Source organism: Ovis aries, chromosome 5 (assembly GCF_016772045.2).
Source record: "Ovis aries strain OAR_USU_Benz2616 breed Rambouillet chromosome 5, ARS-UI_Ramb_v3.0, whole genome shotgun sequence".
NCBI classification, from domain to species: Eukaryota; Metazoa; Chordata; class Mammalia; order Artiodactyla; family Bovidae; genus Ovis; species Ovis aries.
The window spans coordinates 21,745,372-21,757,432 of record NC_056058.1 but is presented as its reverse complement, the minus strand read 5'-3'; the positions used below and the strand labels follow the sequence as shown (position 1 = coordinate 21,757,432).

At 34.9% G+C, this 12,061-nt stretch overlaps 1 protein-coding gene across 2 annotated transcripts in view; it reads left to right on the top strand.

Annotated features, from left to right (window-relative positions):
• CHSY3 (chondroitin sulfate synthase 3) overlaps positions 1-12,061 on the top strand; it is a 303,726-nt gene that overhangs the window by 279,845 nt on the left and 11,820 nt on the right. Inside the window, exon 3 of one of the 2 annotated variants that reach the window (XR_009600667.1) lies at positions 7,940-10,321. Coding sequence is in view for 1 of the 2 variants with exons in the window: in XM_027969960.3 (XP_027825761.1) it covers positions 7,940-9,502 (1,563 nt within the window). In the remaining variant the exon portion in view is untranslated. Of the gene's footprint in view, positions 1-7,939; positions 11,971-12,061 lie in introns of those variants that run through there. The other variant, XM_027969960.3, reaches the window with a different exon arrangement.

Sequence of the window (12,061 nt, the reverse complement as noted above, 5' to 3'; positions counted from 1 at the left end):
ATGGTAGGCTACAGTCCATGGGGTCGCAAAGAGTCAGGCATGACTGAGCGACTTCACTTTCACTTTCTTTATTTGAGGAATATTAATAATGATCACTAAAAATGGTCTTGTAGCCTAAGTTCATAATTATAGAAGTGCATGTCATTCTCTAAGTAAAATATCATGTCTGCTCCATTCTTGTACCTTTTACCTTATTGGATAATATGATGTTCATTCAAATTAATAAGCTTATGATCAGTCTGTTGGGCTTCCCTCGTGGTTCAGATGGTAAAAAAAAATCCGCGTCCAATGCAGGAGACCTGGGTTTGATCCCTGGGTTGGGAAGATCCGCTAGAGAAGGAAATGGCAACCCACTCCAGTAGTCTTGCCTGGAAAATCCCATGGACAGAGGCAATCACTCCTACCTGGAGGGCTGCAGTCCATGGTGTCACAGTCAGATAGGACTGAGCAACTAACACTTTCATATTCAGTCTTTCATGAGGGTAAATGACCGGTAGCTTGAATTGCAGGAGAATGGAGATAACAAATCAACAGTAACAACAAAAGTCTTTAACTGAAGCTTTAGCATCTTTATAGTTAAAGAGGAAACAACTTGGGCTTTCACAGCTTTCATAACTGGAATAAAATTCATGAGCTAGAAAATAGACTACTTTCTTTTTTTTATTTGGAAAGCAAGGTATAATTTTATGCATGATCAGTTCCAGCATATAGTTAATATGTTTCCTTCAGAGGATAAGATTCATTAATTGTGTTCATGTCTTTCAAAATTGCATGCAACGACTATCTTTCCATTTGTTTTTCAGAGGTCTTGAAAGTCTAGTTTGGAAGTGATAACCTCCTTCTTTCCCATTGTCTCATATAAGTTATTGTGTGGTAATTAAATCACCAGTGAAGGGCATAGTTAAGTTATATTGGTATGAGATCAAGAAAGAATGTGTGTAGGTTTGCAAAGAGGTAGCTTGAAAATTTCTTCAAAATTCTTTGCTCGTCACCGTAATAAATTGTGAATAGAATAAAAGCTTTAAGGTAATATTGAATGCAAACAATTTACTTGACTATTTACCAGATTTAAAAATATCTACAGGGGAAGTAAAGTGTATAGATTTCAACAATCATCTGCTATTATCTTAACTATAATATCAGGAAGCATTTGTATGATCACTGCCTGAATGTGTGTATGTCAGGCTAAATCTAGCAAACTGATATGCAATCAAGTTCAGTTATCATTAGTTTTATTTCCTTCTCCAGGGGATCTTCCCCACCCAGGGATCAAACCCAGGTCTCCCACATTGTAGGCAGACGCTTACCCTCTGAGCCACCAGGGAAGCCCATATTTAATCATAGTATTACTTTATTTCTAACAGGTTAATTTTAATTAAGGTATATGGATTTATTTAAACTAACAATTGATTATGTGCCATAATATTATAAACTGAAATCTTATGAACTTGGTGATTTTTTTTTTTTAATTTTAAATCCCTTTGAAGTTTGCCTATAATGGCATGTGTCTAGAATATACCCTGCTGGGAAATCTGTCACTTGAGGATGTTCTATGTTGTCTGAAAGTATTTTTAAACTGTTGCAAATATATACTGCTGAGAAAACTTCATCACAACTAGGAGTATCTGGAAGCTATTTTCTGTGTTGTCTGACAGGTTGTTTTTTCTTAAACTAAAATAGCTAACAAAATTAAATGTAACAGAAAAAATAGTACCAGTTTTAATGGTACAGATTGCCCATATGAGATTGTTTAGGATTTCAACCAAAATTAAACTAGCTAATTAAACAGGCAAATCATACAGAGCATTAATACAGAGCTAAAATCAAAACACATCCACTTACCAGATTGTTGACAGGATTCCTTTGGTTGCAAGTGACAGAACCACAGCTAAACTACCTGAATGAGAGATGAAACTACTGTCCTAGGACACTAGGAAGTCTGGGGGTAATCTTAGGTACAGCTCAGCATGTGTTCAGTGCTCTCTACAGTGCTGTTTTTCTTGTATTGCTTCTCTGCCCTTGTCTGGGTGCAAGGTCTGAGCCTATAGCCAAAGGGAAAGATTTTTTTTACTCATACCCAGGAATGAAACTAATCTGCCTGCAAAGTAAAGAGTCTGCCTGAAATGCAGGAGACCCAGGTTTCATCCCTGGGTCAGGAAGATCCCCTGGAGAAGGAATGAATGCCACTGCGCTCCAGTATTCTTGCCTGGAGAACTCCATGGACAGAGGAGCCTGGCAGGCTACAATCCCCATGGTGTCACAAAGAGTCAGACATGACTGAGCCGTTCACAATTTTCTCTTACTACATGCTAATTGGCCAGACTGTGATTTGTAATTGACCACATTTCCTGTTTAGGAAAGGTGGGGCTCATGTGGAATAAAAGGAAAAGATTTTTTTACCGTCTTTATCATTTTCAAGGGTACAGTTTAGTGATGTCAGCTATATTCACATTGTTGTGCAACAACAGAACTTTTTCATCTTTCAAAACTGAAACTCAGTACCCACAGAACAATTCATTTGCCTCTCCCCCAGCCACTGGAAGCTACCATTCTAGTTTCTCTCTCTATGAGTGTGACTACTTTATAGATCTCATAAAAGTAGAATCATAGTATTTGTCTTTTTGTAACTAGCTGATTTCACTTAGTGTAATGTCTTCAAGGTTCATCTGTGTTGTGGCACGTGACAAAATTTCAAAAGGAGAAGACATTTTATGATTTTTTTTGGTACTTTAAAAAGATAGTCAAGAACACAAATGCCCTCAGGCAACTTTAAATTCATAAAACAAACATAAAGAAACTTTATGGAACTGAAAATTACTGGAAAATGCACTGCTCACATAACATTTTTCAAGTGTATTCAAAACACTGGGTTTACCAAGTAAACAAAGGCAAAGTCACAGTTTTGGATCCACAACCTTTGAACTACAAGTTTTAGCACCTTCTAAGTAGACTTTGGGATGACTTTTTTAAATGATATGATTTTTAATTTTTGCACATATATTTATTAAATCTTTTATTTTCAGATAATTATTGATAGCAGCTAAAAAATAATGCAAGGAAATCCCATGGATTCGTTAAAGCAGTTTCTCCCAGTGGCAAAATCTTGCAAAACTATAGTGACATATCCCAGCCAGGATATTGGCATTAATATATTCCACTGATCTTATTTAGATTTCCCAAGTTTTACTTATGTTTACGCATGCAGTTTCACACAATTTTATTACTTGTGTACATTGAATTTTTTTAACTAGAATTTGTGGATTAGATGTGGCTATTGCCAAGGTACTATTATTTTATAAATCTTTAGTGGCAAAATATGTAATGCTCTCAATTTTATGTGACAAGCATGAAGACGGGTATATCTTATCATATTTAGTTCTTTGCTGTCAAATTCCAAAACTTTTTCAAACTGTATACCTTTAACATTTCTTCATTTTATTTATAATTATAGAATGATATATGGGTGTTCATTTTTCCCAAACTTATTTCTTCTCCTTAATATTTAGAATTAGGTACTGTTTCATTGTGTCATTATTACCAGAAAGGCAAGACATAGTTTAAGAACTTTACTGTTAATATGTGAAGATAATAATTGAGGAAAAGTAATAGTGTTAATTCAAAAATTCACTATCTTGACTGGTGTGAAGTGGTACCTCATTGTGGTTTTGATTTGCATTTCTCTGATAATGAGTGATGTTGAGCATCTTTTCATGTGTTTGTTAGCCATCCGTAAGAAACGAATCGCCAGTCTATGTCCGATGCAGGATACAGGATGCTTGGGGCTGGTGCATGGGGATGACGCAGAGAGATGTTATAGGGAGGGAGGTGGGAGGAGGGTTCATGTTTGGGAACGCATGTACACCCGTGGTGGATTCATGTCAAAGTATGGCAAAACCAATACAGTACTCTAAAGTAAAATAAAGTAAAAATAAAAATTAAAAAAAAATTCACTATTTTGCTCTAAACCTTTATATCTACTAGTCTTATACAATAAAAGAAAAATCACTAGGTATTTGCATCAAGGGCACTAAGACTCTCCCTTTAGTTATGTGCAACTGCGTAACTAAATCATAGTAAAATAAATTAAAATATTTGCAAGGCAAATTGCCCAGCCCTTAGGTACCTAGTCACCATTATATTTTACACATCTTTAATGATTTATTATTTCCTTGTTCACTTTCATGAATTATTCTGAGTCTGTACTTCCTCGGACAAGAATACCTTCTTTTCCCAAGTTTTCCTTAGTCTGATATGTAGGAAGAGATTTAAAGAGAATTTTCTAAATTAGAGAATCCTTTTCATGAAAAAAGAAGTAGCCTAATGGGGACAAAAGAACTTATAATAAATTGAAATAGGTTTTTTATATAAATAAAGACATTTTCTCTTTCATAGAGAAAAAATAATTAAATTATTTTCTTAATAAAGAACACAAAGCTTTCTGATAATGGCATGGCCTTTTATTTCCACTTCAACAAAGACCTCTTAAAGACAATTCAGTCTTTTAGTTTTTAGATGATGATCTGAAATTAAATGATGGCTGTACTGAGCATATTTGAGTTCTTTTCTAAGGAAAATGAGGCCATTCTCCTTTACTCATTTATTCAATACTTACACTGATGATAATAGTAGTTTAAAAAAAAAAGAGAAGTAACAACTATAGTAATAATAATAGCTTGCACTTATTATAACTCTTATTAATAGCAGTTACTCTAAACAAAGTACTTTTCTAAGTCCTGAATTATTTCTCTTAAACCATCATAACTTTATTTATATTTTATTTTTTAGCTTTCTTAATTTCTTTTTCCCCTTTACTGAGCCTTCCACAGTGTTTATTCTTTATTTTTCTTATGATTTAATTTTCACATCTGAGTTTATTTTGTATAATATACAAAGATATTATATATCTAACAAAGATATATAATAAAGACAGTTTATCTTTATTTCTTAGTTCTGTGAACTGACATTTCATCTCTACCATGACATCCCTAGATCTTATATTTCTAATTTGTTGTTTTCCAAGAGAGAGGAAAATTCTTCTTATGACTTTTAGAACTGCCCCTTAATATTTTCCTCAGGTTCATGAATTCTTTTCTTGGTGGAGTGAGGCTATTTTTCATCTAGTCTTTTTCTCTTGCAGAGACTTTGAAACACAGAAACACTGAAATCAGTCAGGACCCATTGATGTCAGTTGCTTCTGTGATTTTGTTAGTGTGAAATGATTTTTACTTTCAGTATGAGGTTGTGGAGATACCATGAAATCAACTGAAAATTCTATAAGGGAAAGGAAATTCTGAATTATTTCAAACAAGCTAATATAATTTTAAATGTGTATTTTATGCTTTTTTCTTAAAACAATTTTGCTGTATTCAAAATTTTGTGTGACAAGTAGCAAAAGTGACTGCTTATTCTAGTTTTGGTCATAATCTCATTACTCTCAGTAGACCCTTGGTTAAATCACTTAACCTTCTTGAACCTTGGTTTCCCAAAAATCCCCACAATACTTTATCTCTCTTGTAGTAAAATGTTGAGGATTTTTATTAGCAGAAGGTTCCTCAATGATATGTTTGATACATTGAAGCACTGAGTGTATATGGCCAAATTATAACTGTTCCCAAGCATTTCCAGAAATGAACAAAGACGAGGCAAGCCTAAAGACAGCTGCTTTCATTCTCTGAAAATTCCTAGTTAAAAAGAGGAATCTCAGGAGGAGGCTGGCAAATCCTTGTCTTGATTGTCTTGATTGATACCAGATATAGTACTAAGCAATGTATATATATATATTTTTTTCTTATTGAGCAACATTTTAATATACATTAAGGTGGTTGGCATTTTCTCTATTATAGATTAGGAGACTGAGATTTAGATAGATTGGCTAGGAAATGGCTTAGAAATGGTGGAGCCAGTACTCAAGTCTAGATCTGGCTAATTTCACAGCCAGGCTCTTAAACATTCTCCTGTCTATGCTACAGAGCTTGATCCTCCCTACATATAAGCAGAAAATTTGGATATACTCTATGTTTCTTAATGGAAAATATAACATGAATTCAAGATGATCTTAACTACCTAGAGTATGTATGAGTGTGCTCTTTTTAAATATTGCCCCCCTCACTGACTTTGCTTATAATATTTCTGCAAAGGAATACACTAGAAAAATAAGCACTATATAGGGAACTTGTGTTGTGATGATCTGAGTGATGCAATTTACTTAACCATTTTAATACTGATAATTTTTGTTCTATAACAAATGTCACCTTTATCAAGTTGTGCAGTATTAATCACTTCGGTATCACTAAAGGAGCTAGATAAGTCTGCAATTTAACAGTCCACCTCTGAGCAATGTCTCCTATTTAATTTAGCATGTTCCTGTTTTGTTAGTAATGTAAAGCAGGCCTTAAGAAAGAATAGTTTCAGAGAGCCAATACTTTGTAGAGGTGGTAACACTAGTATTCTGTATGCCATTAGAATTTTTTACCTTGTTGCGTACCAAAAAACCCCATGGAAACCTACCTAAAGTAAGATGTTGAGGCAATTTCAGGTGAAGGATAATAATACAAAATTAGAGATATAATAGCCCATTTGTATGGATTTAATTTGACTGAACATCAAAGTTTTAAATAAAAATTGGTATATGTTTTTAGGAAAAAATATTGGATGTAACTAAACTCTCTTGCTGCTGCTGCTGCTGCTGCTAAGTCACTTCAGTCGTGTCCGACTCTGTGCGACCCCGTAGACGGAAGCCCACCAGGCTCCTCCGTCCTTGGGATTCTCTAGGCAAGAACACTGGAGTGGGTTGCCATTAAAGTCCATATCAGAATATCTGCTGTTACATTCTTCAAGATCAGATGATGCTGATTTGAAAATCTTAGAGTATAGAATAAGAACCAGGAGAAATACTGGAGATAATGAATCTGCCATGGTATTGGTCTTACATTTTTTAGGTCACCTTTGCTAGGAAAATTCTGATATTCATATGCTCTCTCTCTCTTCTCGCATATCCACACACATTTATGTACATACATATCAAAAAGCCTACCTGGTTTTACATGCATGTATATGCCTATTTTTAAAAGAAAGTTATTTATTAATTGGGGGATAGCAGATACATCTTACGTAATAGTTGAGTGAATGTTCACAAACTAAATGCATATGTGTCACCATGACTTAAATCAGCAAATACAATACTGTTAACACTGCAGAGCTTCCTGCCCCCTTTCTGGATTTTTGATCAGTATTCTTACAGCTAACTGCATCGGTTAGCTATACCTGTTTCTTGATTTCATATGAATAGAATCATATAAAATGTATTCATTTGTACATGGCTTCTTTTACTTGTTTGTGAGTTTGTGTTGTTGAGTAGTAGTATTTCATTTATTTTAATTGATGTATTATTTTCTATTAGATTTATTTATCAATTCTTGATGTACATTCACGTTGCTTTCAGTTTGGGTGTATTATGAATAATACTGCTTTGAAAATATATATATATTTTAGGTAAATGTATGCATGTATTTGTATCGGGCATATTTCTAAGAGTAGAATTACTGAGTAACAGGGAATGCATCTGATCACTTTAGTCAATACAGTTTTCCACAGTGGTTGAACCAAGCCGTGTATGAGAGTTCCAAATCTGCTATTAATACTTTGACAGTGCATTATGTATCATTAGCCATTTTTGTAGGTTAAATATCACATTGTGACTTTAAATTGCATTACACTGGTGATGAATGAGCGAGAGAAATGTTTTGTATGTTTATCAGGCATTTACATATTCTCTTTTGTGAAGAGCCCATTAAAGATTTTTTCCCATTTTTCATAAGTTACATCATTTTTGTTATGAAATATGGTATAAGTAATTCTTATTAAGTATTTTAGTTTAACTGTTTTATTGCTTAGTTTCTTTTAGTTTATTTTAACATCTTGATTTCCTTCTACTTTTCAGATGCAACAACTGTTCCATGAAAATTATGAACACAATCGCAAGGGTTATATCCAAGACCTTCACAACAGCAAAATCCATGCAGCCATAACACTTCATCCAAACAAAAGGCCCGCCTACCAGTACAGGCTTCATAATTACATGCTCAGCCGCAAAATTTCTGAACTGCGCTACCGCACCATCCAGCTCCACCGGGAGAGTGCGCTGATGAGCAAGCTTAGTAATAGCGAAGTGAGCAAAGAGGACCAGCAGCTGGGAGTAATGCCTTCTTTCAACCACTTCCAGCCTCGGGAGAGAGATGAAGTGATAGAATGGGAGTTCCTGACAGGGAAACTCCTTTACTCAGCATCTGAGAACCAGCCTCCTCGACAGAGCATCAATAGCATCCTGAAAACAGCGCTGGATGATACCGTCCTGCAGGTGATGGAGATGATCAATGAGAATGCCAAGACTAGAGGACGGCTCATTGACTTCAAAGAAATCCAGTATGGCTACCGCAGGGTTGATCCCATGCGCGGGGTGGAGTACATCTTGGATTTACTTCTCTTATACAAAAGACACAAGGGGAGGAAACTGACTGTGCCAGTAAGACGCCATGCCTATCTTCAGCAGTTGTTCAGCAAGCCTTTCTTCAGAGAAACTGAAGAGCTAGATGTCAACAGCCTTGTAGAGAGTATTAATAGTGACACTCAGTCATTCTCCTTCATATCTAATTCTTTAAAGATACTATCTTCTTTTCAAGGTGCCAAAGAAGTGGGAGGGCACAGTGAAAAGAAAATACACATTCTTGTTCCTCTCATTGGAAGGTATGAGACTTTCTTGAGATTCATGGAGAACTTTGAAAACACTTGTCTTATCCCAAAGCAGAATGTAAAACTGATCATCATGCTTTTCAGTAAGGATTCTGGCCAAGATTCCAACAAGCATATTGAGCTTATACAAGAATATCAGAACAAGTACCCCAAAGCAGAAATCACCCTGATCCCCATGAAGGGGGAGTTTTCCAGAGGTCTTGGTCTTGAAATGGGATCTTCCCAGTTTGACAATGATACTTTGCTGCTATTTTGTGATGTTGACTTGATCTTCAGAGGAGATTTTCTCCAACGATGTAGAGACAATACAATTCAGGGACAACAGGTGTACTACCCCATCATCTTTAGCCAGTATGACCCAAAGGTAACCAATGGGGGAAACCCTCCAACCGATGACGACTTCGTCTTCTCAAAGAAGACCGGATTCTGGAGAGATTATGGATATGGAATTACCTGTATTTATAAAAGTGATCTTCTGGGTGCAGGTGGATTTGATACCTCAATACAAGGCTGGGGACTGGAAGATGTAGATCTCTACAATAAAGTCATTCTATCTGGCTTGAGGCCCTTCAGAAGTCAAGAAGTAGGAGTGGTCCACATTTTCCATCCAGTTCATTGTGACCCTAACTTGGACCCTAAGCAGTATAAGATGTGCTTAGGATCCAAGGCAAGTACTTTTGCCTCAACCGTGCAACTGGCTGAACTATGGTTGGAAAAACATTTGGGTATCAGGTACAATCGAACTCTCTCCTGACAATCCAGGCAACACATATTGCCTTTTTAAAGGGGAGTTTACCTCATTGTTGGTTGTTGTTGTTTAATTTTATTATTGTTATTTTTATTATTATAATTATTATTGTTATAATTTTATTTTGTTGTCCAGGTCTTAAACTACTCTTGGTTGTCTTCCAAAGAGTGTTTGTTGACCTCAAACAAGAAGAGTCTGCAGTTCACTGATATTTCAGATTTCTACTGAAGTCAATAGGCATATTACTTTTATATATCTTTATTTGAGATTGAGTTAAATCGTGGCAATCAAATGACTTTTGAAGCTCATTCAACATGAGAGACAGCTTAGAAGAATGTTCTCTTGGGGCTTTAAGATGCAATATCGACTTTTCTTTTGTTTGTCAAATTCAATGTGATACAAATATTTACTGGTGAAAGGTACCACAAAAGTGCTTTATGCTTCCTATGGGGAAGGGACTCTGTAACATAAACTTGAGTTTTGTAATTTATACAAGGACTTAAATATATAGACAATAATTTTCTTCATCTTTAGGATTTTTAAAGTAAATGAACACTTATGATTGTAAGTTTATTTTTTAAAAAAAGTTTTAAAAATTTGAGGAGTTTTGTTCCACAAGCAACCGGTACTGGCTACCCTGGTCTTATGACAATTATCTTACTCCTCACAATTGTCTGCTATAAATGCGAATGAACTTTATTTTCTCAAGGAAATATGATTTAATTAAATATTCATGTACATTTTAGAAGCTTTATGAAACAATGTCCTTCATTTGCTGGCAAGAAGATAAAATATGACAGAACCTGGTTATTTATAATAAAACAGGTATGACAGTATTCTTTTTCAAAAACACTGAAAAATTTGTGTTGTTTCCTTTTGGTCAAATTTGATGTATTTCATAATGGTCGTAGTCACCAAAGCATGCTTGCTACAAAGGCTGGAAACATTAATAAGGGATTATGGGCATGATATTTATATCAATATGCTTTGAGTTCTGGCTTTCATAAGCGATTAAAATGAGCAATTGTTTAGTCAATAATTTACAGTCCGGAGGAAGTATTATTCCTCTTCGATCTCATTAGCTTTGTGATCAAACTGAACCAAGAATAGGTCAAAAAGATTTTAATACAGGTTGGCTGATGGCACAAAGATATGAAAATAAATGCAGAAATTATAAATATAAAATTAATTTTATAATTATATTGCTATTTATAAAACACATAGGAAAATGTTTCATTTCTATACCATTCTTTCTCAAATCTGAATCAGTAGTGCCCAGTTTGTAGAAAAATATAATCTTATTCAATAAATGTAAGAAAAAATGAAAATCTGTATAAGAAGCTCTTGTGAAAGCATATTTTTTAAATTTCATCTTGTAAATAAGTAATATATTTGCATAGTTCCAAAATCAAACAAAAATTTCCAATATCTACCGCTGTCAGTCTCACTCTCTATTCACCCAAATCTGCCCTTTACTGCACATAACCCCCATTTTAGGTGTATGTATGTTTGTGGGCATGTTTTTCTACAGTTTCATAAGCAGAAAAGACATATGTGTATTTTCTTCTCCCTTGAGACACCAAATGTAGCGTATTATACATGCTGTTTTATACTTTGATTTTCTTTTTTCAAACTAGAACACTAAAATTTGCATCAAAATTGATTTGAAAGCATTGTAAGTTATTGCCGTTCTTTGGAACTGATTGTCCTGAGGTCATGTAGCATTCACCTTAGTAATGACTTTCTTATGTGCCAACCGTCTCTTTCAGCAAAGACCTTTTAGGGGTTTCAAAAAAATAACATTGCTTAATATTGTGACAAATATGGCACTTTCCTTGACTAAAACATATAATCTTCATAATGTAAGAGTCATTAGAGAGGAATTAATGGCACTTTTAGATGTTAAAAATCTTGACAAGGCTGACTTTTCAGAGTTGATCTCTGCTCTCTTGTTTGTCTCTGCCCTTCACAAACCTCTTCTAATGGCTCTTTTCCTGCATTGTGCTCTTAGCTCTTTTGCGGATTTTATTTTCCTTGTAATAAGCATACTTATATTCAGTAAAGATAGTTACTTGGGAAGATTTATTACTGAAATATAATTATTAACGATGTTATTAATGGAGAAAAGAAATCAGGATCTCCTCTTTAATTAGGGCAACTGAAATAGCAGAGTTTTACTGAGGAATAAATGCACAGGGCCGCATTTAAAACCCCTCCAAGTGTTAGGAAGTCGTGAGGCACCTGCCCAGGGATGAGGTGGCATTCTCCACTTTCGTCATTTCTCTGATGAAATGCTTCTGATGACACAAGGGAATGCAGAGGTCTCATTGGGACTTAATTACACACGTGCGTGCTGTACTGAAGCTAAAATAAATGTACTTAAATTCTATTTTATAATTCTGCATTAGCTTTCCTATGGTTTTTTTCAGGTACTGCAATATGACTGAAAATTTATTAAAATGATACTAGCAAAACTAAGAGTGTTTTTCTGTCCATGGGCTATCTACTAGTTAAAACCCCATGGTTGAAGGGTAACACAATGTGAACGCAGCCTGAAGCACAGTA